The sequence below is a fragment of the Anabrus simplex genome, chromosome 3 (assembly GCF_040414725.1).
Source record: "Anabrus simplex isolate iqAnaSimp1 chromosome 3, ASM4041472v1, whole genome shotgun sequence".
Classification (NCBI taxonomy): domain Eukaryota; kingdom Metazoa; phylum Arthropoda; class Insecta; order Orthoptera; family Tettigoniidae; genus Anabrus; species Anabrus simplex.
The window spans coordinates 295,087,211-295,115,161 of NC_090267.1; the positions used below are offsets into that span (position 1 = coordinate 295,087,211).

A 27,951-nucleotide genomic window follows, 5' to 3' on the forward strand; every position below is an offset into this window, starting at 1 on the left:
GTTCACCGCCAATCGCTTCTCCAGTACAGACATTCACAATCACAAAGCATGGGTACCGTCCACCTAATCAATACTTTATTATGTTTTGTTACTATGCAGTACCGGTTTTGACCTTCACAGAGGTCATCCTCAGCTGGTCATGACATCTAAAGCTAACTTAATATATAATTTAAAAACATTACATTCGACCAGTCAACAGTACTATATTGCTGCATGTCCAACAACATAACTACAAAGAGGGAGCATCTGCACCTACTCAATATCTTTTAACGAGATTAGTACCAAGGAAACTAATGACACACCACAATATTTTGATGTAAATCATCCAACATTCTTAACTATATGAACTTACAAGATAAACAATACACATCGTTGAACATTCTAGAATGCTTGGTACAAACATGCCTTTGAACGTACATAATGCTTTACCAGCATTAATTTAACTCCAAAGCACACTGCAAGAATACTGTGAAAACATTTTATCGTATTTTAATGTATTATATGTTATTAGTTTTTATCACATCCATATCCTGGAATGTTCTAGAATGCTTAGTATAAACATACCAATGAACATATGCAACGATTCACCAATATGAACTAAACTTCAAAGTGTACCTGAAGAATGCTATAAACATTTTAAGTGCAGAAATTGTATTTCACCAAATTATCTATTATTCACTAACAGTACACCAGAATTTTATGTAACATATACATGTCATACAATATCGACGCTTGTTTTTTAAACCAGAACACGTATCATATCATTGTCTATTTTATCTATTGTATATTTTAATATTATCACTCATATCATGTGACATTCTTCATTAGATTTAGTAATGTTTTTAAATTATATATTAAGTTGGCTTTAGATCTCATGACCAACTGAGGATGGCCTCTGTGAAGGTTGAAACCGGTACTGCATAGTAACAAGACATAATAAAGTATTGATTAGGTGGACGGTACCCATTCTTTGTGATAGTGAATACCAAGTATCAATACGGACATGAAACTGATAGATTACAATTTCCAGTACAGTACTTGCTCTAATTATCGCAATGACGGGGCGTTAACGGCAAGATCCATAAGTATGCCATAGTCATCCTTTCGTGAGATACAGTTTATTGAAAAACACTTGATTGAGGATTTAGCGTTGATGGGACTGAAATTTTTGGACAGTTGATCCGGGAAATCGTTTCTCTGGGGAACGGATAATACATTACATACATACATACATTATCATTATAGATTGTTATGCCTTTCAGCGTTCAGTCTGCAAGTCTCTTTGAATTTACTTAACGTCACCACAATCCTCCATTTGCAACTAGTGTTGTGGCCTCATTTAGTTCTATTACAACGTTATTTAATTAGGTTGCTCGCGGCACCACGTAATTTGAATGCATAATCCAGGAAAATATAGTTTCCGGGAACGGTTAATCGAGGTTTCGCTGTAATTCAAAGTGAAGCATTCTGTCGAAGAATCGCATCCCTTAGTTACGTTGATGGTTTGTACATCCCTTAAGAAGTAACGGTACAGTGTGAAGTGTAGGTCAAAAACATGTCGCTGCTGCTACGACGGAGAAAGACACAAAGTGAAAGTTACCCTGTGGCTGGGATGACCGCTTGGCAAAAAGAACCCGTGAAAGAAAACACTTGCTTGAATAATATTCTGAGTCATAGTAAATCGCTATGCCACCAGGCACACCTAAACTAGCGTCAAAGGTTGAAAGTTGGATTTCGATTGATGAAGCCTTTACAAGTGATGGTGAAATCATGCTATGCAGAGTGTGTGACATACGTATTGTGTGCTCCATGAAGTCGCAATTAAAACAGCATTTAAAAACTGATCTTCACGTGAGAAATAAAAAGCGTGGTCTGTCAAAGAAACAAGTTCTTCTTACACAAGAGGCGCTTGAACCATCTTCGCCTTCTACCAGTGAATTTAATAAAGATTTGTGCATGGAAGTAGTCGCTGCAAACATACCATGGTATAAACTTGGATTGCAGAAGTTTCAAGGATTCCTATTCCGGATGAATCAACACTCCGGAAAAACTATTTGAACTCCTGCTACATTGACACGATGGGAAGTTCACATCTTCTATCCACGTTCCCCATTTGGTGATCACAGGATGTGGAAGCAAAGGCACATCTGGTAACAATTTCTTGTAGCACTGCACATGTGCCATACCTGTGAAGTGGACCATACTGGGGTAAAACACAGACAACGCAACCGCAGCTTTTAGCATATAGGATGCAGCATCTGAGTAGATCACCAACACTTTTTCTTCGTTATTCCCTAGCTCTTTAAGTCCATTGTTGGTGAATCGTGGAACCCACCATCCACATCCCTCACCCCACCTTAGGCTTCACTATACCTCCCTTATCTTCCTCTTACCATCTACAACTCGGCTCTGTTATATTTCTTTGCTTTAGCTCTTTCAACTTTCTCAGTGATCCATATTGAAAACGAATGAACATCTCAACACTTTCCCATCAACATTATTCTGTTCACACTTGTTTCAGCTGAACTGAATTCAGCAAGATTCTTTAATTGCTAGTATTTTAAATGTTTGACCAGGTCTTTTGTGAAGTGCATTCTTCAAACTCCAAGAAAACTTTGAGAACTTACACAAGAAGTGTGATCGTGATGAGTGTTTATTATTCAACTCTTGCACTGAATATCAGCAACACATGCTTGTTTCATAAATTTTAAATTTTATCTATTATAATTCATGTCTTGCATTAACTTCAATGATTTTGACTGATGATGGTCTCTAGCAAGACCGAAACTACTATCAAATATATGTAACTCTGTCTTTAGGTTACAATAAATAGTACTGAATAGGTGGAAACCATTTTAGCTCTTGTTTTATATTATATTGCTCTTCAATACAGAATAATACGAAATTTATTACCTATGATTATAGCTGAACTTCGCGATTCATACATATGGATTGCCATTGATGAGTCGTCTGATGCCTTGGGTTGTTTCATTGCAAATCTCGTAGCAAGTAAATTGGGTCCAGAGGCTCCATGTAAGTCTTATTTAATTTACTGCAAACCACTGGAACAGACAAATCATGCTACAGTTCGCGATTCATCAACAATGGACTTAAAGAGTTAGGGAATAACAAAGAAAAAATGTTGGTGCTCTATACAGATGCTGCATCCTATATGCTAAAAGCTGCGGTTGCATTATTTGTGTTTTATCCCAATATGGTCCATTTTAGTTGGATTCCGAACAACATTACAAAGCTTGAAACATCTGGACTACTCCTCTATGAGTGTATGTCTGTGTAGTGGAGGACGCAGTCAGTAAATTGAGTGTTTGGCTCATGGATTACATCGAGAGCTGAGACCATGAGAGAAAAATTTCCTGAAGTGAATGGTTTAGTATCAGCAACAAGAAAAGTTTTCCGCAGATCTCGCTATCGCCTGCAGTGCTGCAAGGAATTGTTACCTGATGTGCCTTTACCTCCACAGCCTGTAATCACCAAATGGGGAACGTGGATAGACGCTGGGAACATGCACATTCTGAAGCAGTGAAATCCGTGGTGGATACATTTCCTCTTTCAAGTGCATCATCTGTGCGTGACTTCACGAGTACCAAGATTCGAAGGTGGCTTCATCGATTGCATACATCACAAGCCATTTTAGTTGGATTCAGAACAACATTACAAAGCTTGAAACATCTGGACTGCTCCTCTATGAGTGTATGTCTGTGTAGTGGAGGACGCAATCAGTACATTGAGTGTTGTGCCGGGAGCAATTGGTGAGTGTGTTTCAGTAAGATTCAATGATTTATTGAAAAAGAACCTAGGATACAAATATTTTTCAAGTTGTGTGCCAGATATTTAGCGGTGAGTCTGTGAAGCTCCCTGAGAATGACAACGTAACTTCCAGTATCGTTCCTCATTTGAAATACGCGCCAGTGAATTCATGTGAAGTTGAATGGTCTCTCTATATATATAAGAACATCCTAACAGACAGAAAGCATTCATTGACTGCAGAAAATTTGGGGGAGAAAAGTTAATAATTGCACCTCCAAATGAAAGTTAGAGGTTGAATATCATCTACATTAACTTTTTTTCTCTTGTTTTTGTTTCCTTCACTGTGTACAAGAATACATCAAGTAAAGGTTAGATATAAAGTTACATATTTTTTAATTACATATTTAACTATATATTTTGTCAATTTTACCTACATATTTATGTACATATTCCTCATTTTTATATTACATATAATCCGGGCTCTAGTCATCGACAACACCGTCACCAATTACTACATTCCAAACACACTGTTCACATTTCCAGTCAACATTTTCATTAGTTTTTATGTCTCTAGGGCAATTACTACACTTATAATGCCACCATCGATCACATGAATCACACCGCATTCCATTTTACACTAATTTTTGACATGTTCCGCACTTTTAGTCACATTTTACGATTAATTTACTTGGAGGATAAAACACGTCGTCATTACCGGGTGCCATCTTGGTTATGTTTGTGAGTGAGTTATCCAAGTGCATTATTTGAATACTGTAAATGCACCGTGCTGAATACATTTTGGAAAGAACTTTTTTGCATGGCTTTTGAAAATCTTAAACTGTGAATAAATGTTGATTGCGTGCAGTAACAGGTTTTAGAATATTTTGTGATGTGGCAAGGGTTGGCACTTCTGAATTACGAGTAGGCAGCTAATTCTGAATCATGTAATTCGAAGTCACATTTTTGTGCTTCTACGACTTTGAATTAACGAGGTTTTACTGTATCGCAAAACTAACAAACTGTGATAAGTGTTTTAGACGTGGAGTGTGACAAATTTGTAAGTAATTTAGGAGAGGATTCTAGTGATGCAAGATACAAAGAATCTTCCGACCTACAGCGAGCAGAGCCTATTGCAAGTTCAGATTAATGAAGTACCTTTCACATAAGAAGGCCTACTTGCCAATTTTCATAGCAAATATATTTTGTAGCTAAGATAATGCATTTTTATCATCTCAAATATGTTCAGGCAAAGTAGCTATATCCGTCACATTCAAATTTGTGTAAAGACCAGGTGGAACTCGAGGAGTGGTATGAAATATTTGTTTATGCCCAAATTGCTCTTTTGTTGGAAGGAATTTTAGTTCATTTCATTTTTTTTTCAAAATAATCCTTCCTAAAATTAGGGTGTGGGGATTATTCACGTAAATACGGTAATTAAAATATGTGAAGATCGTTATAAATCGAACGTTGCTGATAGCGTTTACTTATAGGTTATGATATGCTAATCGATATAAAAGCTGTCTGATTCCCTGAGATATTTCTCTTACAGTCTCCTTGTACGCTGCCGTTTTATTAATATTATTGTGGTACTCTATGGATCCCACTGAATGTAGGCAGGGATGTGCCTCATACTTAGCAATTAATACACTCGCATACCTCCCTCAGTTGCGAAAGATGAAACCATTTGTGTTGTTTTGATTCCCAGCAATTCCAGCTTGCTTAGCAGCCTAGTGCGCTCCATTAGTGCTCAGATTCCATCGGTCAAATCTGTCAAAGACTTAGTAATTCTTTGATTGATTAAAACATGTTCTAATTCACTTTCAAGACTTTTGAAACTTCTGAAGTATTGGAAGCAGTTTGACAAGTAAACGTGTGAAGTATTAAAAATTCCTGTGTGAAGTCTTGTATTTGACCAAAATTTTATCGTGTACAACAGGCATTATACTCGATAAGAGTCCATTAATCTCTGAGGAAACCTATGCTCCTCTATTCGCCTCACATGATCCCACCACCTAAGTCGGCTTATGCATACAGCTTCATCCATCGAGTTCTATCCTAACTTAGCCTTTACCCTCATCATTCTGAGTACCCTCCTATCATTGGTCACACCTCTTTGTACCATCAATCATTCTCACTATTTTCATGTCTGTTATTTTTAACTTATGAATAAGATATCTTGAGTCCATCGAGCTTTCACTCCTGTAAAGCAAAGTTGGTCTGGAAACAGACCGATGTAAAGATGCCGTATTTGCTGGTGTATTAGGCACACACACACGTGCACGCAATTTCCCCCCCCCCCTTGGCTTTTCACGATGACGAAAATGAGAAAAATAAATCTTGCCTACAAGAACCCTGCCCAACGTAATTTGTCAGAGAACAACAACTATTCCGCTTCGAAGTGGGTACAAGCCTTACTCCAGCTCTGATGACATCACACAAATTTGTGAATAGTTTCATCCATATGACCCACGCATTGAAAACACTAGGCCTACTGCAGCTCTGATGATGTCACACAAATAGGTGAATAGTTTTGAGAACCTGTAATTAATAGTATATAATTTATTACCTGTATATATGATATGTAATCCACTACAGTATTATGCAACACATTGTAATATCCAGAATAACTCTAGGTAAGACGAGAACTATATAGAACCTTCCTTCCAATTGTAAATATGTATTAACCCAATCAGATCATTTGACGACTCTAGCTTGCAAAAGTTATTCATGGCATACGAATCCAATGACGGGCTCAGCTCGCGGCGATGCACTGCTGTATATGAATACATATAGTTCAGTTACTAACAATTACGTGGTCAAAAACAGAAAATGCCCTGAAGCTTATGAAAGGAGGAAAGTCACCAGCAGTATATTGATTATCTGCAGATGTAATCAAAGCGGCAGACATACAAGGTCTTCAGTGGCTACATCGAACACTAGGAGTAATCTGGAGAGAAAATACCAGATGAATGAAAAAAAGGATTGATCATACCAGTATTCAAGAAAGGAAGCAGAAGAAAGTGTAGAAACTACAGAGGAATTACCCTGCTACCACACTGCCTCAAGAAATTGGAAAAGATCATTTCGAAGAGATTAAGAACAAGGATCAGTTTGAAAAACAACAACATGGCTTCAAAGGCAACAGAGGAACATTAGACCTAATTTTTGCCATTAGACAACTAATGGAAAAGTACTGGAAAAAAGGGAAAGATGTGATAGTAGTGTTCCTAGATATAGAAAAAGCTGTTCCAAGGAGCAAAATATGGGAATGTCTGCATAAACTATGGGCTCCAAGTTTTCTAATTTGTAAGATCCAATTGTTATATGAAAACTGTGGAAGTAGTGTACAAATAGGGAATGGCAGATCTGAATGGTTCCAGACAAAGAGAGGTGTGCAACATGGCAGTGCACTATCTCCACTACTTTTCCTTGCACTCATGGATGTAATCATTAAAGAAATTAAAGCTGCAGAACCTGGAGATTTGAATGCATTAGTATTTGCAGATGATGTTGCCATTTGGGGAGAAACAGAGCAAGCAGTCCAAGGGAAATTAGATTGCTGTGTCAATAAATTTAAGGGATGTAAGTTAACTGTGAGTAAGTAGAAAACAGTAGCAATGAAATTGAGTAGAACACCCAACGAATGTGGCCTCAAACTTCATGGAGAGAGAATTGAATGTATTGAAAGCTTCAGCTATTTTGGAAGCATTGTATCAAACCAGGGGGTGCTAAATTGGAAATCCAGAACAGAGTGACAAAAGGTTCCACGTTCTTCTATCAGGTACGAAATCTAATGTGGGACAAAGCAGTTCCCGTAAAAGCCAAAGAAACACTTCAAATCTTACCTCCTGCCAATCATGACATATGGGTTGGAGATCTGTGTGTTATTAAAAAGAGACATCAGCAAACTGCAAGCATGTGATATGAAATTTTTACGATCTGCTATGCAAAAAACTAAAGACAGAATTTTAAATGAGTGCATTAGAAATGACATGCAAGTGACCTGTACGATGGAAGAAAGACTACGCATTACACGGTTGAAATGGTTTGGGCATGTGCAAAGGATGGAAGAGACTAGAACCGCCAGACAATACTTGGAAATGACGGTACCTGGAAAGAGACCTGTTGGACGTCCCAGAAGAAGGTGGCTGGACCAAATAAATGCAGACCTTATAGAGAAAGGAACAACACTGCAGGATGTGAAAGGAGAGGAACTCTATAATGACAGGAACCGATGGAGGCATATTGTCCACAAAAGTCCTACCCGGCCCGCTGGGAGGATGCCCAGATGATGATGATGATGATGAATGTCCATGTGCTTTGTGATAGGCAATTGTTAAGAATGGTGGTTTGCTGACTTGTGTGGTTAATGTATAACCTGTCAATAATTGCAATTAAATTAATAATATATTAATGTTCCGCTTATTCAATACAAAAACTCTTAGTAATGCGAAGTTACATCACAAGTCGACTTTATACAACTGTATACCCTTCCTGACGTCAACCTGCAGTGCCGGGAGGAATCTGGAAAATTTCTATACTTTTGCCAGGGGGAATGTCTACAAGGCAGCATTTGAATTATAAGTCTGAATTTCGGTAATGGGACCGACATTGCTCTTCGAATTACAAATTATCCGTATTTCAAATTAAACAATTTAAATAACGTGCAAAACCGTACATCGTTAATCCAGGAACGAGAGCTTCTTCGAATTAGGCGGGATTTTGAATCAACTGATTTTGAATTATCGAGGTTCTACCATATTGGTTTAAAGACTTGTGATGTACCCTCGCATTACTAAGTCTTATTGTGTTGAATAGGTGGAGGAACATTAATATATTATTAATTTAATTGTAGTCTCAGTTCAATATGGACCCAAATGAAATTCTTATCTTTCTGTAAATAATTGCAAATAAAATCCGTGTACGTGAGTGGCAGCATTTTGTGTGCATCTTTGGGCTACATCAGTATGTATGTATGTCTGTGTTTTGTAATTACGAATGTCCGCCAGCGTAATGGTTAGCACAATTATCTGCCATTCTCGGGAGCCTGAGTTCGATTCCCGGTACCGTATTGCCTGAAATTTACAATTGGCAGGAAGGTTGATACACAGTGAAAATGGTGCATACAACTTCTTTCCACTGGGGGCCTGTCTAAAAACAGCTGCATCACCTCGGGATGAGGAAACTGTTTATTTTAGTTAAGAAATATTCACGGTTGTTGCGATTAATATAGCAGGCAAGATTATTAACACAGTTATCGTTTAATATCTCATAACTCGAGCCAATACAGTATTTTTGGAGAGAAGTAGGTTTAAAACGTGATGAAAACAATCCAGTCACAACTGTTATTTTACTCGCCACCATACCTCATAAAAACAAGCCAAAGTAAAGATACTATGCTTTAATTTAAAAATGGAAACAACGATTATACGAAATTAAACATTATGATAGTAAAATGCATTGCCGCTACACCTGTAGATATCCATAAATGCGGCAAACTTTGGGTTTGGCTTTCAACAGTTGCAGTTATCCTAAGAACGCTTCCACTCACTATGTATTACATTCGGAAGTACAGCTCGTAACATACGCTACTTATCAGCTGGTGGTTGGGCACTTTTTCCACAGCACGGCTTTATTCGGAAGGAGTGGCTTCTGCTACACATACACCAACTGAGGATATCAGAGACCATCTCCAGAATTCATTTGGGAATAGATTCTCACTGTCTTGACTCTATAATTGGGAACAAAACTATTTTTAAAAGTTTCAAAAAAAGACGGGGTCTCGAATGCTCTCGATGCATGGCTGACGAGATGGCAGTGAAGATGACGTCATTTGTAATGACGACGTGCCAATAACAGGGAAATTGGCTGCACAAGACGATAATTCAAATGAAAGCAGTGATTAGATATACTCAGATTTACTGGTAGGCCTACTGCTCAACTGACAGAAACAAATGACTGGACATCAAGTTCTTTTGTACCAATATTTCATTATATGACAATATGATACCCTTCTCTCTTTTCTCTACGTGATCGAGTATGAAGTGAGACGAATCTTCGTAGCGAGTTTTTACAACTGTGTACCCTTCCTGACGTCAGCCTGTAGCGCCGGAAGGAATCTGGAAAATTTCTATACTTTTGCCAGGAGGAATGTCTTCAAGGCAGCATTTATCACTATAAGTAGTCCATTCATCATTAACAGTAGCAAATGCTTGTCTTCCGCGAATTGGAAGAAGGCTTCTATAAACCAATACAGTAGAACCTCGATAATTCAAAATCGGTTAATTCAAAATCCCGCCTAATTTATAAAAGCTCTCGTTCCCAGATTCACGATGTACGGTTTTGCATATTATTTAAATTGTTTGATTCGAAATATGAATAATTCATCATTCAAAGAACAATGTCGGTCCCATTACCAAAATTCAGACTTTCCATTCAAAACTGCCTCTATATTTAAAAAAAAAAGTTTTCTAGAGTAATTTAAATTCAAAGTTTATCCGCATCTTCCGGAATGTGCTGGAGTAGATGTCAGTACATTTACTCACTTTGGTGTGTCTCCAGCTTGCTTCATATTTGCTACGTTTGAGTAAAATCGTAATTCTTTTGTATTCAACGTTTTAAGGAACACCACAATATCACGTAACAGGCAGTGTGCAGAGAAGCAGAATCCGCGAACATCAGTGATGCCGACAGTTGGCGAAAAAACGTGGCTCATATAATCAATTCGTATGCACCGAATAATATTATCAATGCCGATGAAACTGCATTGGCTTTTTGAATGCCGAGCCCAAACAGACTTACGGTTTTATAGGAGGGAATTGCCAGCTGGGAAATCGTACAAGGGGGGTCATTGCACTGTGTTGCAATGCACACGGAAGGGAGAGACTTCTTCCCCTTGTCATACGGAAGTTCGATAAGCCACGATCTTTTAAGGGGCGTCGGTCAATTTGCGTGCAAGTACAGGACATCTAAAATGCATTCAGTACAGTAATTCAATGAATAAAGGACTTGCATAAGGTAGCTAGCATGTCCTCGTCTTTGAATCGTGTGTTTTTTCTTTTGATGCGTGAGGGTACGTTTGCTCTTTGTTGAATACATTTCCGGATTGGTTTTTTTCCAAGGCATTTAAAAAGTTTAAACTGTGAATCAAGGTGATTGCATCCATTAATGCATCTTAGAATACTCTGTGATGCGTCAAGGGTTCACATTTCTGTATTACGAGAAAAACCATGACGGGAAATCGTACAGGGTTAGTCACTGTACTGCGTTCTAATGCAGGCGGAAGTGAGAGACTTTCTCCTCTCGTCATAGGAAGTTCGATAAACTACAATATTTTAAATGCATCGGGTACTTTCCGTTCAGTAATCCAATGAATAAAGGGCTTGTTCAGGGGAGCCAGCATAGATTTCTCCATGTCTTCGAATCATGCTTTTGTTTTTGTTTTCTTTTGTTGCATGAGGTTATGTTTGTCAGTGAGTTAACCAAGTGAATACAGTATTGTGAATTTTAATACTGTAAATGCACCTTGTTGGATACATTTTGGAAATCAATTTTTTTCCATGGCATTTCAAAGGTTTAAAATATGAATCAAGGTTAATTGCATGCAGGCCTGCAGTGCGGGTCTTAGAATATTTTTTGACGCAGCAAGGGTTGGCATTTCTGAATTACGGGTTGGCAGTTAATTCGATACCACATAAATCATAGTCTGATTTTTGCGTCCCAGCAACTTCAAATTAACAAGGTTTTACTGTACTTTAATTCTTTTTTTCCCCATTTTCACTGATTTTGTGACTGTTACAATTATATTTTCGACATGAAACATTTCTTTGAAAACTCTCAGACAAAAATTTTCAATTGCTCATGTGCCACAATAACTAATTTCGGGAAAAGAGCAACAGCCATACTAAGGGTAGGCATAATTGTATACAAATGGGTGAATGGATTGACTGATTGAGCAACTGCTTCAGTTTGTTTCTCACCACTCAACGATAGAGTCGTTTTTGCTTTCAGTTCATGCACGGAACCACTGTGATCTGTATTGAATATTGACTGCAGGCTTTCAGCACATCTGCCATTAAGACCAAGTTGTCAGCATAGTTCAAATTCCTCGCTGCCACTTAACACTTTTCAGCAGATGATCTTTGGAAACTAGGAGCAACATAGATAAAAGATTACACCCGTGTCTAATCCCTGTAAGTAATTTGAACCAAGAACTCATTCTACCATCGATTCTCACTGCATCCCAATTGTCAGTATGAATGCCTTTGATTGATTTTAACAATCTACCCTTAATCTCATAGCCCCCCAATACATACCCCACTATTTCATCTTCGACTTCTTTAAAGTGTCCTTGTAGCGGGCCATTGAATGCATTTTTTGTACACTACACATTTTTAAACTATGGCTTTAGTTACCGTATGCAGTATTTTCTTGCAGCTGCACGATTATTCTTAATTTTGTGCCTTAGGAACTATTAACTTAAAATTGGCATGTTAATATTGATGAGAACCTGTTGAAAATTTGCCTGCAGTACCTGTTCCACATGTCTCTACAGTATGACAATCCATTTCTGCCATTGTCGCCTTAGACCTATCTGTGTTACTACGACGTAAAGCAAATTGTAAAAAAAAATTCTGCTGTCTATAAAACTGTTACTAAGTATCAGGTACAGGAGACGCATTATAACTCTGCCACTGAGTAGCCATGGCCTTTCTAAGAATCCAAAGAGTCGCATCCTTGCTATTCCATTTCAAATGACATTTCCAATGCAGCTGGGGCTCGGAAGCATGTTACGCTCGAGGTTGCAGTTAGCTCAGAAGAGAAAAATGTCCTCCTTTCCTCACTATTTTCCAAGAACCAGCAACGTTACACAGGGGCATTGCTGCGAACATTGAATGTCAATGAGTTTTATGCACGACCGCAGGGTTTGAAGGGAAGAAGCGTAGTTGCCGTGGTAGCTGCCAGCTGTTAAAGTTGCGAATGCAAGACGACCCTTGATTTTTCACATGAATTTCTGAGGGGAAAATGTCATGTTGAATTCGGAGAAATACGGTATGCAGATGTGCGAACTCTCCCGATTTAAGCGGAAGACTCCCGATTTTTCATTGTTCTTCATGATCTCCCGATCGCCGGGACCGATGCCCCGATTTTCAGAGCAGTTTCAGAAATGTTCATATTATTTTAAACACATGCGTGTACCCTCGTTCTATCAATATATGGCTTAGTATGGCTGGTCGATATTAGTTCTAATAAATACAACCGGGTGGCATGCTGGCCAGCCATGTGCTCTTCTTTTGTCTTAAATACAGTCAAATACTCAAATAGCTTAATAATAGGAAGTTGCAAGCGAGTAACCTAACCTCAGAGTAGCACACCATAGATGTTTACCTGGAGCAGGACTTGCATAAGTGCTCGTGTTACATCACGTAGTAGTGCTTCTTGGTGGTATGTCTTAATATTTGTTTTGGCCAAAATGTCAAAAAAGTAATGTGATGCAATGTTTAAAAGCGTTTATAGGGAAGAGTTTCCATGTTTCAGTGAATTTAGAAAGGGGCCATCGTTCACATTCTGTACTATATGTAGGTGTGATTTTTCATTTGCGCATGGCAGGAAGTGCGATATACTCAAACAAATGCAAACAAAAAAACATAAGGAGAGTGTCCAGTGTTTAGAACAAACCAGAAACTGAACTTTTCATGTAAAAAGTAAGATATGAATCCTGTGACGAATGCCAAGGCTTTATTTAGGTCATTTATCGTAGAGCATAACCTGCCTGAAAAATGTGCCAACCACGTGGGGTCTTGGTTTTGCAAAATGTTTCCTGATTCAGGAATTGCTAAACAATATGGGTATGCGAGAACGAAAACAGCAGCTATCATTACAGAAATGTGCATGGAATAAAGGGCAAAAATTCTATCACATTTGCAGGTGAATGCATTTTCTGTTGCTATTGATGGCAGCAATAAAATCGACTTGAAAATGTATCCTATTGTTGTAACATTTTTTAGGCCTGAACTCAATGAAATTCAAAGTTGTCTACTCCCTGTCCCTAATTTAGAAGGGGATGCTACTGGAGCTAACGTTGCCAATCATTTGCTCCCATCTTTTCAGGAATTCTGTATTCCATTAAAAAGCTGCCTAGCTCTTTGTGCTGATAATGCTCCAGTAATGGTAAAATTCAAGAATGGTGTGGCAGGATGTTTGATGCGGGAAAATAGTAACATAATCATTGTCGGCTGTTCTTGTTACCTAATTAATCTTGCTGCAGAGAAGGGCACAGCATGCTTGCCTGTTAATGTAGATGAAAGTATAACTGATATATTTTATTATCTGGAAAGGAGTGCAAAAAGAAAGAAAAGTTCATAGAATTTCAGACTTTACACAACACAGAATCAGGAAAATTCTGAAACATGTACCTACTTGATGTTTATCACTAAGAAGGTATTTAGATGGGATTTTGCTGCAGTGGAATCCTTTGTTTACTTTTTTATTTTATTTTTTACGTCGCACCGACACAGATAGGTCTTATGGCAACGAGTGGACAGGAAAGGGCTGGAAGTGGGAAGGAAGCGGCCATGGCCTTAATTAAGGTACAGCCCCAGCATTTGCCTGGTATGAAAATGGGAAACCACGGAAAACAATTTTCAGGGCTGCCGACAATGGGGTTCGAACCTACTATCTCCCGAATACTGGATCCTGGCCCCACTTAAGCGACTGCAGCTATCAAGCTTGGTTTTACTTCATTTAGGAGCAAAATTGTGAGTAAGGATTTGCAGATGGAAACTTTGAAGGCTTACAAACCTCCTAAGCACAGTCTAAATGCAGATGTGTCTTGTCTGAAAAGGTGAAGCATTCTCATAACATTTCACCACACACTCCTCATAGGATATAAACTGCATGGTTCTTATCCGTATTGAATTGTATTCACAATATAATTATTAAATTAATATCGTAATGTCCACCTTTCAATACTATAATATGCAATATTCTAAATTACATTAACTAGGGACTAGTTTTGGTCGAGGCTGGCCATCTTCAGCCTTAATGTAAAACATCTAATAACTAAACAAATGTACATGCACACAATTGACATAAAACAAATGAAACAAATATATACAAACTGATATTAAAAACAGGGATTGTGAGTAAATTTGAAAACAACTAGGTTCTAAATTCTTGCATCTTGAGTATGTTCATCATCGAGGCTCTTTCATGTATTAATATTCACAGAACTGTTAGTTCTAACACTGCTAATCATTAGTAATTCAATTGTAAACGGTAACTGGTAAATGTCGATCCCGTAGTCAATCACCAAATCTACTTGAGTGGTGTTAGCCGTTTGCAAGTCATTGGACGCCGCTGTAAATAACCACCAGCTGATGCAGAACTGCTAGATGGTGTTTCAGCATCAATCAACGTATAAAATGAGATGCTCTCGTGGTGCTTGTTAAATCATGCTGAAATGTTGTTGGACATTGTCAGGACGGCACATGAAGATGTGGTTAAAACAGATACATTGTGTCTGGTATAAAATTTGCAATTCATTGTGGTGCCCATGAAGTTAACCTGAATAAATTAGATAAAATTAAATAAATGAATTGAAGGAGAGAGTGTGTTAGTTAGGTGGCATAGGTTATTTGAGACTTACCTCTCAGTACGGCATGTGGTGTGTGCTTCAGACTAACTGTTGTGAGATTCAAAGGAGAAGGAAGTTGCGGGCAAGGAGGGAGAGGTGGGGCTAGGGAAGAGGGTTGGGGCAAGACGAGACATCGTGATGGAGAGGAGGGAGGGGAAGGGGTGGATTAAGGCAGGGCAGAAGGATGTGGGAAAAAGGATGCCTTCTGAGGGAAGGTATTATGAAAAACTGAATTATGACCTGTTGGTTTGACATTTCTGAAAATGGGAATTAGAAGGTCAAAAAGGATATTTGGCTTTTCTGAAATTTCATCAAGATTGTGATTTGGGTTGAAATATTGATCTAAATGTATGAAGCAGCTTTCGGTAATGTTAAGTAGGGGTCCTTTGTTGATGATTTTGAGAATTTCCATTTCTTGTTTTGTGTCTGTGAATTTGTGCTTATAGTCATGCATGTGCTGTCCTACAGCTGAAAATTTATTGTATTTCAGAGCATTGACGTGTTTCCAGTACCTTACATTAAAATTCCTCCCAGTTTGTCCGACGTAAGAAGAATTACAACTGTTGCAAATGATCCTGTATACTCCTGATTTTGAATAACTATTGAACTTGTCTATGGATGTGGCGTTATGTAAGACTTGTGCATTCCTATTGTTTGTTTTGAAAACTACTTTTACAGCGTGCTTTTTAAAGACGTTGGTGACTTTGTAGATTTGTTCATTGAAGGTAAAGATAGAAAGGGAGGAGTTGTTTTACTTATTTTTTTCAAGGTGGGCAGTATTTATATTTATTGGTTATTTTTTCTATAAAGAAACTGTTGTATCCATTGGATTTAGCTATATTATGAATAGTGTTCAACTCTTTTTTTGAGGTCTCTTTTAGACATTGGAACACTGAAGGCTCAGTATACCATGCTGTTGTATGTTGCTCGTTTGTGAATTTGGGGGTCTAAAATATCTTGACGGATTGTAGTGACTGTTTGGGTGGGTTTTCTGGAAATCTTACATCTTAAGTAGCTTGGGTGCCTGATAATATTTAGGTCTAAAAAAATGTATTTTCCGTTCAATTTCGGATTCAAGTGTGAATTTATGTGTGGGTCAGTGTTATTTAGATAAATGAGGGTGGTAGCTGTGTTTGTAATGCTTTCATCCATAATTATTATGGTGTCATCTACAAATCTTGCCCAGAAAAGGATGTTGTTAAAGTTATTATTTTTATCAATTTTGGTGTGTTCCAAGAAATCCAAGTAAATCTCAGCTAAGTTACCCGAGGCTGGCGATCCCATAGCCAGTCCTTCCTGTTAATAAATAACATTATTGAAAGTGAAATAATTGTTGCTTTTAACTAATTTAAGCATAGACATATCCTGTATTTCTAGTATACTTAGCCTTCTGTATTTGCTTTGTTTTGAATGATGGGGTATATTTTCGAAATTCGTATGCTAAGATACATGTTTACAATATCGAATGAGTGGAGAGTTATTGGATTGAATGTTACAATTTTTTAATTTATCGATCAGTTCTTTAGTGATTTTGACGGATTTTTTCGACAAGAAATGATACTTTCTTCTTAAAAATCTTTGAATGAATTGTGATGCCTTGTATAACGGACTCGGTCTATAGTTAATGATCAGGCGAATGGGAACGCCGGGTTGTGTATTTGGGGAGAGGGCTTTGGCGTGGGTAAACCTGAGTTCATATTAATTAATTTAGTTTTTTCTTGATCTGTCAACAAAGATATGAAGTATTCTTGAGGGTCTGCTTAAGTTGATGTTGGATTCTCGGGATAGGGTCTTTTATTATTGTAGAGAATGAGCTATCTTTAAAACATTAACTTGTTTTTCTTACATATTCGTTCTTGTCCATTATCTGCTTTCGTAATTATAAGATTATTATCATTGAGTTTCTTTTTTAGAGCACGTATTTGCTTTTGTGTGAGAATAGAATGTAGCTATTGTCGTCATGAGCAAGGGGTGAATTAAGGGAGTTAATATTGATTTCTGGGTTGAGAATGGAGTTTAATTTTCTTCTTACTTCAAATCTTACTTTGTCTTGTTTATCTGCTGGTAATTTGCTAACATTACCGAAAGCTGCTTCATACATTTAGATCAATATTTCAACCCAAATCATAATCTTAATGAAGTTTCAGAAAAGCCAAATATCCTTTTTGACCTTCTAATTCCCATTTTCAGGAACGTCAAACCAACAAGTCATAATTCAGTTTTTCATAATATTCACAGCACCTTTCCTCAGCAGCCATCCTTTTTCCCACATCCTTCAGCTCCGCCTTAATTCCCCCCTCCCACTCCTCCGTCTCCTTCACGACCTTCCCCTCCCCCCTCTCCTTCACGACCTGTCGCCTTGCCCCACCCTTCTCCCCTTGGCACGTCTCTCCCTCCTTGCCCCTTCCTTTTCCTTTGAATCTCGCAACAGTTCGTCTGAAGCACACACCACATGCTGTATTGAGAGGTAAGCCTCATATAACCTATGCCATCTAACTAACACACACTCTCCTTCAATTCATTTATTTAATTTTATCTAATTTATTCAGGTTAACTTCTTGGGCACCACAATGAATTGCAAATTTTATACCAGACACAATGTATCTGTTTTAACCACTTCATGTGCCGTCCTGACAATGTCCAACAACATTTCAGCATGATTTAACAAGCGCCATGAGAGCATCTCATTTTATTATGTTGATTGATGTTGAAACACCATCTAGCAGTTCTGTGTCAGCTGGTGGTTATTTACAGCAGCGTCCAATAACTTGCATACGGCTAACACCACTCAAGTAGATTTGGTGATTGACTAAGAGATCAACATTTACCAGTTCCCATTTACAATTGAATTACTAATGATCGGCAGTGTTAGAACTAACAGTTCTGTGAATATTAATACATGAAAGAGTCTCGATGATGAGCATACTCAAGATGCAGGAATTTAGAACCTAGTTGTTTTCAAATTTGCTCATAATTTCATCCCTGTTTTTAATCAATTTGTATATAATTGTTTCATTTGTTTTATGTCAATTGTGTGCATGCACATTTGTTTAGTTACTAGATGTTTTACATTAAGGCTGAAGATGGCCAGGCCCGGCCAAAACTAGTCCCTAGTTAATGTAATTTAGAATATTGCATATTATAGTATTGAAAGGTGGACCATTACGACATTAATTTAATAATTATATTGTGACACACTCCTCAGTTAAGAGGAAAACCCAGTCATCATTTTCACCAAAAAGAAAACGAAACTAGTGATGGCACTAAGAATCATGCTTTATCACGTGAAAAACGACTGTTCATGTTCCTTGCATCAAATTTACGTAAATCTTTTTGCCTTTTTCTCTCAAGGTTTATGGATATCTTTGAGAATTCAAAAGTCAATTTTGGAGGAACTATTGAAGAATATGATGGCAAGGTTTGTGAAACCACAGGTTATTAAAAGCTCCTCCTCTCTCCTTGATATAGATTATCATACTCCGTGAAATCAAAAGAATGATTGTGATCTGATGGTAGGAAACTCTGCGTTTGTTTTAGTGAACACTTTGAAGTCTGAGGAAAAATGCATATTGTGTAAGTCTGTTAGAAAGTGTTTCTCTTCATCATGTGACTACATGCTACACAAATTTCCGTTTAAAAATGAAGTTTGAATTAATGATCAGCTGATGGTGTACTTGAATATGACAGATCTTGTAAGGTGATGCTTGCTATTTTATCAATTCCACATAGCAATGCAGAATGTGAAAGGATTTTTAGCAGAGTCACAAAGACAAAAGCACAGTTCAGATCCTTGCTGTCTGAACAAACTTTTGAGAAACGTTTAACCTTAAAATCAGTTCAGCAATGCAAATGCTTTGAGCAAAAATTTAGTTCCGAGTTTCTGAAGAGGGCTAAGTCAGCTACGGGTGTGTTGAACAACAATTATCGTAATGTGTTCAGCATGTTGAAGGATTAGAAGTCACATGTTCCTAAAATTCAGGTATGTCCAGTATTTAGTATTCACATATAAATAGTGAAATATATATATGTGTAGGCCAAATAGAGTTGTTAATGTATTGAATTATAATGAATTAGTATATGTTCTGCCATCAGTGATGTGTCATAATACGTCGTGATTTGCTGCCAAATTTCTCCTGAATCGTTTACTTTTCAGTGTTGGCATGTATGTATGTATGTATGTATGTATGTATGTATGTATGTATGTATGTGTCTTATCTATCTATGTATGCCCATTAGTCCTGTTTCTTCTTTGCTGGGTCAGGGAGGTTGGTAATCAGTCATGTAATTGTTTTAATTAATTTTGTCGGATAAACAGTTGTCACTAGAGGTCTTTTACATGCAATATAATATGACATGGAGTGCTGAATGCCGTACAATGACTTTCAACCCTTAAAAAATAGATCTGCTTGGGCTGTACCGTGATTAAAGCCACGGCCGCTTCCTTCCCATTCCTAGGCCTTTCCTGTCCCGTCATCGCCATAAGACCTATCTGTGTCGGTGCGACGTAAAGCAACTAGGAAAAAAAATGAACTAGCTCTGCTGAGTTTAAACCCACCATCTTGGGGTTCAGGGGCCTGCACTGTAGCACTGATCCACAGAGGTAACAATATTATTATGAATAATAAGCCAGGCTGAGTGGCCCAGATGGTTGAGGTGCTGGCCTTCTCACTCCACCTTGGCAGGTTCAATCCTGTCTCAATCTGGCGGTATTTAAAGGTGCTCAATTGCATCAGCCTCATGTCGGTAGATTTACTGGCATCTAAAGAACTGGCACCTCCGGGTCTCCGAAAACTGTAAAAGTAGTTAGTGGGACGTAAAACAAAATAACATTATTAATAAGGATAATAATATATCCTCTGTGCTTTTCTGACACCCCAGTTTTTTAAATGTTGATACTGCTATTAATGCTTTTCTAAAGTTAAATACATCATATGTTTTTATATAAAGTATTTGCATTTTATTCTTTTGATTTTGTGGTCTTAAAATTAAATTTCAATGCTGTTGTTTTTGTAATTTAGAATTCTGCAATAACTTTAAAACCAAAGCAATTAAAACTTATTTTCTGGAAAGCCTACATTCTTCACCAATCTGACCTGGCACTTAGAGAACGTCTTTGCATTATCTCCTGGGCCATAGAGGGGTTAACGTAGAGTATCTTCATTCTCTGAAGTATGTCTTCATTTTTCCACGCTGTTTACCTTCCTCTTATACCCTTGTTTAGAAATTAAGGAAAAGATACTAATTGATGATGGTCATACTATTTCTAAATAAGTAAAATCACAGCTCTTGCAGAACTATGTTTACGCTTGCATTTCTTGCTCATTTGTTAGTCTGAAAATATTTTGTAGATTGAATTTGTGTTAAAATGTGGAAAACTTCCATATTGTTTATTTAGGTGTTTCGCTTGCAGCTATAGCGCGTGTGCAACGTCAGATCAGTGTGGATGGTGTCCCTTTCACAAATGATCAGCCTACTCCCCTTACCTCACAATTACAGGTTTCTACATCACAGGTGTGTATAGTACATAGCTTAGTTGTAACTCTTTCAGTCTTTTTCCATGAAATAATATGAAGTAACTGTATATCAAGTATGATGTCCAATTGAGCATCATTTATATTTATTATATGGTAGATAAAAATTATGTCAAAAGAATGAGCTCCTTTTCAGTGCAAAATTCCAGCACCCATTATAACTGAATTGTAGAGAAAAGAGGATGAGTTAAAGAATATTTCATAACAGTATAGTTTGTAGACAAATGCCTCGTTATTCACGTTGTAGGTTATCATCTATTTAGCATTTATATTATATTATTAATACTTAAGAGCTGACATTATAATTAAAATGGTTGGTCAGTGAATCAGGACATGTTATTTTATATATATAGAAGATTAATACTTAGAGCTGACGTTATAATTGAAATGGTTGGATATTCAGAACAAGAGCTGAAAGTTTGTGATGGAAAATATTTAGTACAGACTCATCCCCATACCTGTAATAGTTACCCGTGGCTTCGCTTGCATGGATTTCGTAATTTGACTAGAGTAATCAAATCTCAGAATTGTACTAAGACATTATCTGAAAATTCCTAAAGTATAAAAACTCACAGAAAAACTGAGTTTCATTAACCCCAGGAACTCTTTGTAAACCACGATTGTGGTGTTACCTTTTCAGGGTAAGACGACCGTGCAACATATAACTGTACATGTGAGAAACAGTCTTCTATCAAGTCAAAAATAAAAGTAAATACATGTTTCTTCATTAAAGGAGATTCCAAATACTCATTTCCACATCTGTAACATCTTCAGTTTTTGAGATATAAATATCCCCATAAGAAGAATTCAACCCCTTTATCAGTCCTTCCCTACGCACACCCCCATCTAAGTGGATTTTCCGAAAACAAAACAAAAAAACATGTTTCTTTATTTTTCAAGGAGATTCCAAAGACCAATTTTCACGTCTGGGGCCAGTTCCACAAACGAACTTTGCAACTTTTCAACTTTGCACTTTTCACTTTTCAATTCTTGCAGAGTGTGAAGTCTTTCTGTTCCACCATGATCTAGGTTGTACTTTTCAATTTCTTTGCAAAGTGAAAAGTCTTTGCGAATGAGTGATCCGATTGAGTTTATTCCATGAGCAAACTGTATAGGCCTAATACTCTATGATTTTAATGCTTTACTTTTCGCGGCGAACTTGACGGTATAATTGTAGTACCGTTTAAGTTTTTATCATGGGAAAGAAAGGTTAGTATTACAAGAAGCTGGCTGTGCTGGAACAGTCAGGGAGAAACATGACATCCTTTTTGACAATTTTAAAGATAACCTCTCAAATGATGACACACATGAATGTTAATAAGAGTACCGTCAACACATCCACACACAGAAGTAAATTCACCCTTCATTAGAAATCCCGTCGCTATATTATGTGAATTATCAGGCCAAGGAAATATTACATTTACTATAACATCTACGACTTTGGTAACAGTTCTGCAAATAATTGATTTTGAAGGCCCATGCTACACCATGCAGCTGGGCACAATTTACTAACCAACGTAAGCATATAAGAATTTGTTCTTTTACGGAAAGGAATTGACTTCTTTTTGTTGCATGTTTCAATAAATGACCAATCATTTCAAGAATATGGTCAGCCTGTGTTGGGGTAATACGAAATCACTCGCGAAAGTCCGTCGAAGTGTGGTTATGAAAATTAATCTAGTCTTTGTACGTTCTCTTATTGGATTCTTCATCACTGTCCTCACTTGATGCTAACAAAAGCTCACGTCATAACGTGTTTATATCACTAAACCAAGTTCTACGTCGAGAAACGAATGTACATACTTGTTAATTAACAGATGAAAAGGGAATCATCTCTTTGCAAGTTTTATAAAAACTTTTCACTTCGTTTCTTTGCACTTTGCATTTCTGTACTAATGGAGGAACATAACAGGCTTGAAAAGTGAAAAGATTCCTAACTTTTCACTTTGCAAGCTAAATCTGAAAAGTGATGGTGGAACAAAATCTGAACTGAAAAGTGCAAAGTGAAAAGTTGCAAAGTTGCAAAGTTTGTTCGTGGAACAGGCCCCTGTAATATCTAAAGTTTTTGAGATATAAGTATCCTCATAAAAAAGCATTCAACTCTCTTTCATTTCTTTTCACCCTATTAATGCATTTTCTGAAAACAAAAAGGTACATGTTCCTGTACTTTTAAAGGACTTTCCAAATACAAAGTTTCTCTTCTGTAACATGTTATGTTTTGGACATATATTCTAGATACACCGGTACTCATTTTAAAATTCACCCACTTTTTCAATTCTTTTCAGCCCCTTACGTGGATTTTCGAAAACAAACACATATAAGTGTTTCATTATTTTTAAAGGAGATTCCAAATACCAGTTTACATTTCTGTACGTCTGCAACACCTTCAGTTCTTGAGATCTATGTATCCTCATTAAAAGAATTCAACTTCTTCACTTCTTTCCACCCCGCTCTCCCCTTAAGTGGACTTTACGAAAACATAAAATATGTGTTTCTTGATATTGAAAGGAAATTCAAAATATCAACTTTCACGTCTGTAACAGCTTCAGTTTTAAGATATAAGTATCTTCATAAACATAATTTAACTCCTGCTTTACATATTTTCACACAGCCCCCCCCCCCAAGTCGATTTTCTGAAAACAAAAGAATACGTGTTTCTTTACTGTGAAAAATGATTCCTAATACAAATGTTCATGCCTGTAACATCTTCAGCTTTTGAGATATAAGTATCCTCATAAAAAGAATACCACTCCTTTTTCACCCCACTCCCACCCGCCGGGTTTATTCCTCTCCCCTCCAAAAATGCGTGTTTCTTTATTTTTAAAGGATATTCCAAATACAAATGTTCATGACTGGAACTTTCAGTTTTTGAGCTATAAGTTTCTCCATAAAAGACATTCAATTTTTTCACTTCCCCCCTCCCCCCAACTGAATTTTCCGGGGGGGGGGGGGAATATGTGTTTCTTTATTTATAAAGGAGCATCCAAATACTATAATACTGTAACATCTTAAGTTCTGAGGTATATGTAACCTCATAAAAAGAATTAAACTCCTTTTTTCACCCCCCCCCCCAATAAATTTCCCCCAAAAATGTGTTTATTATTTATTTTTAAAGGAGATTCAAAATACCCATTTCCACATCTGTAACATTCAGTTTTTGAAATACAAGTTTCTCCATAAAAGGAATTCAATATTTTTCATACCCTTTCACACTCCCCCCTTAAGTGAATTTTCTGAAAACAAAAAATACGTGTTTCTTTATTTAGAAAGGAACTTCCGATTACCAATTATCACAACTGTAACATCTTCAGTTTTTTGAGATGTATTTATCTTCATAAAAAGAATTCAACTCCGTTTTCATCTGCCCACTTCCACCAGTTGATTTCCCCCAAAATGGTGTTTTTCATTATGTTCAAAGGATATTCCAAATACCAATTTTCAAGTTCGTAACATCTTTACTTTTTTTAGATATAAGTATTTTCGTACAAATCATTCAACTAATTTTTCGATTCTTTCACCACCACCCCTTAGTGAATTTTCCGAAAAACAAAAGAATACATGTCTTTTTATTTTCTAAGGAGATTCCAAATACCAATTTTCACGTACTCAGCATCTTTAGTTTTTGACATATAAGTATCCACATACAAAAATTTCAACTCATTTTTCAATTCCTTCACCCTCCTCCCCCAAGTGGATTTTCTGAAAACATAACAAATGTATTTCTTTACTTTTACAGGAGACTACAAATACCAATTTTCAAGTCTGTAATATGTTATGTGTTGGAGATAATTTGCAGATAATAATTTTAAAAATTCACCCCGCTTGTCACTCTTGTTCATCCCCTATATATTGGATTTTCCTAAAACACAAAAACACATATTTTATTTTCAGAGGAGATTCCAAATACCAATTTTCATGCCTGTAACATCTTCAGTTTTTGAGATATATGTGTCCTCATAAAAGGTATTCAACCCCCTTAATAGGATTTTCCAAAAAACAAAAAATAAGTGTTTCTTTATTTTTAAAGGAGATTCCAAATACCAATTTTAACATTAAACTTTTTAAGTTTTTGAGATACAGATATCCTCATTTAAAATATTCATCCCCCTTTTCACCCCCTTAGCAATGGAATATCCAAAAATCCTTCCTTAGTGTGCACCTACACGTTAATATAAATGTATTTCCAAAATTTCATTTCTTTAAGTCCAGTAGTTTTGGCTCGGCGATGATGAATCAGTCAGTCAGGACGTTATTTTATAGATATAGAAGATTAATACTTAAGAGCTGACATTATAATTAAATGGTTGGATATTCAGAACAAGCAGTTGAAAGTTTGTGATGGAAAATATTTAGTACAGACTCATCCCCATACCTGTAATAGAACTTTAACTCTTCTGTGTTCTTTTGCGATAAAAGTTGTTATAGGAACATAAACGGGAACACACAATGTGACAATGACAGCTCAGTGTGGGAAGAGATAACAGAAGGAGTAAGCAAGAAAATGAAAATGCAGTTGGACAGGAACAATCTCCACATCTTCATACACCACCATTTTTAACTTTTTCCTTGGCACAGGTGTATTTTCCCAGCATTCCCTGGCATTGGCATGTTTCAGTGCTCTGGCGCGCTTTCTCCTATGTTGCAGCATAGAAAGTCATCGAACATGTTCAAGAATTATTTGTGTGTAATGCTCTGAAGGTCTGACAGTTAAATATTTCACTTTCATTTCAGTGTCACTATTGTTTCATGTAACAAGTGTTTACACGTTCCAGCTGATCATCTCGAAAGTTGGTGCAGATGACTAAATTTGCGATGAAATTATTCCTTCAGAACGAAATGAGCTTGATCATAGTGTAGTGTACTCTACTCTACTGTGGTGACAGAAAGTGATTTTTATGATGGCATTAGTGATAAAAAAGATAATTGTGTTATACCCGCTGTTCGTTATATGTCAGCTATGTGGACAGGCTGATATTTTATCAGTAACAGTTGTATTTTAGAAGTAATTCTGGAATAAAAATTGATATGGCTTACATATTGACCCATTCCTCTTTTTTCAAAACTTATCTAGACAAAGATTTTGTGAATTCAATCACAGTTGAAACAAATCACTTTGCACACCAGTTCTTCATTACACACGTGTTATCTCCTCACTCGCAACGTTGTAACTACAGAGACATCACATTAGATGTAGTATGGTTATACTTAGGAATTGTACATATGATGACAGTGGACAATATTAGGGTATATTAGTCCACAGGACACTTCTTTCATACCATGTTATGAACAAAATATGTATTTATGACATTTACAATCATAAGTAAAATCTTTCAAGATTAAAAATATTGTGTTCACCTATTCAATACAAATATATATTTTTAGTGGTTAAATTCTACATGAATTAAACACACCAGTTAGGGACATGTTTTGCCCTAGTTATGGGCATTTTCAGCCTATATTAAACTTAAGGTCAAGAATTAAAACTATAACATTGGAACTTATGTAAACTAACTTAATACTAAATACAATTGTCTTATGCTATTTACATAGTTTACAATATGTACAATATGTGCATTAACTTTGCCAGAATTTATGAACAATGAATTAACTTATTTTATTATGACTAGACTTCCAATTGTGGATTGGATTGATCACAGTGTGAATTGGGGTTTCTCAAATTGTATTGACTAGAATTTATCACTGCATGAGTTGGGGTTTCTTCAACTGTTATGGTTGCCTGAGTCGTAAGAACTTTTACAAAACCAGAATCTTGGTTAAAATTGTTAATATTCAATTTAAAGTCCACATGTAGTTGGAATGAATTCCATTCCAACGGAGACAACATTTGGGCCAAAAGTAAATGACCTTATATAATTGTAAATTTAGGAGGGCTTTCTTTTTGTACGTTGCTTTAATTTCATTTCTTATCCAAATCTCGTTGACCTTATTCTGAATTCTATTCGTATTGGTTATACCCTTCCTCTGCGTGGGTTTTAGAAATTTTGGTACCAATTTTTGTTCTGCCAGAATTTATGAACAATGAATTAACTTATTTTATAATGACTAGACTTCCAATTGTGGATTGGATTGATCACAGCGTTAATTAGGGTTTCTCAAATTGTATTGACTAGAATTCATCACTGCGTGAGTTGGCGTTTCTTTAGCTGATATGGTCGCCTGAGTCGCAAGAATTTTAACAATACCGGAACCTTGGTTCAAGTCGTTCATGTTAGGGTTTGGAACAGTTTGAATATTCCTTTAGAAAGAAGCATGGTTATGTTTTAAGATTAAAGCATGTAAATAGGATACATATTGTTGATTTCATTCATTGCTTATTGGATAAAAATGTTTGGAAAATTCCGTCGTTCTTGTTGATAAACTTCCCATTGGTGCATATTCAGTCTGGGAGGAATATGAGTTGTCTGTAACTGGATAAGAGAATAAACGGGGAATTAGAGTGATGAATGTGGAACCCAATATGGTAATAAATGTAGAGTGAGTGTTTATCGTATGAACTTACTTGTCTTGTCAACGTTAGCTGGGACCAATTGTTCCGATTGTGTCTGAACGGCTAAGCTTGCTGCTCCTAGTGTAATATTGATGCTGTAGCGAAGGGGTGGAGCGTGGTGGGGAAGAGGGCGTGAGTTTCAAATTGTGCATCTGTGTTGTTGCTTGAGATGCGTTACTTGAATTGGATTGGGCGGGTCTGGCATTAAGTTTGGCTATTGTAGCACATGCGTTCTGTGATTTAAACATACTGGGAACTTTATTCTGATTTACGGCCTGGATTAACCTCGGAGTTGTGTCATATAACGGATTTTTGTTATCGATGACATCGTTAAGATTATTATTTTTGTTATAAGTTTGATCCAAATAAATGTACAAGTTTTCCGTTTCGTTCAATAATTTCCCTTTGCTTAGGCTTTTAATGACCATCAAATCATTTTCTGTTGAGGTGAACTTACGGCCGGTTTCAGTCATATGCTGGCTCATGGCCGAATACTTATTATGCTTGGA

The 27,951-nt window shown here is 36.8% G+C and overlaps 1 protein-coding gene across 1 annotated transcript in view; it reads left to right on the forward strand.

The window, feature by feature from the left end:
- Positions 1–27,951, forward strand: part of LOC136866781 (histone-lysine N-methyltransferase 2C-like) — an 811,555-nt gene that overhangs the window by 436,151 nt on the left and 347,453 nt on the right. The window contains 1 exon segment of the mRNA XM_067143888.2: positions 20,814–20,914. Coding sequence (XP_066999989.2) covers positions 20,814–20,914 — 101 coding nt within the window.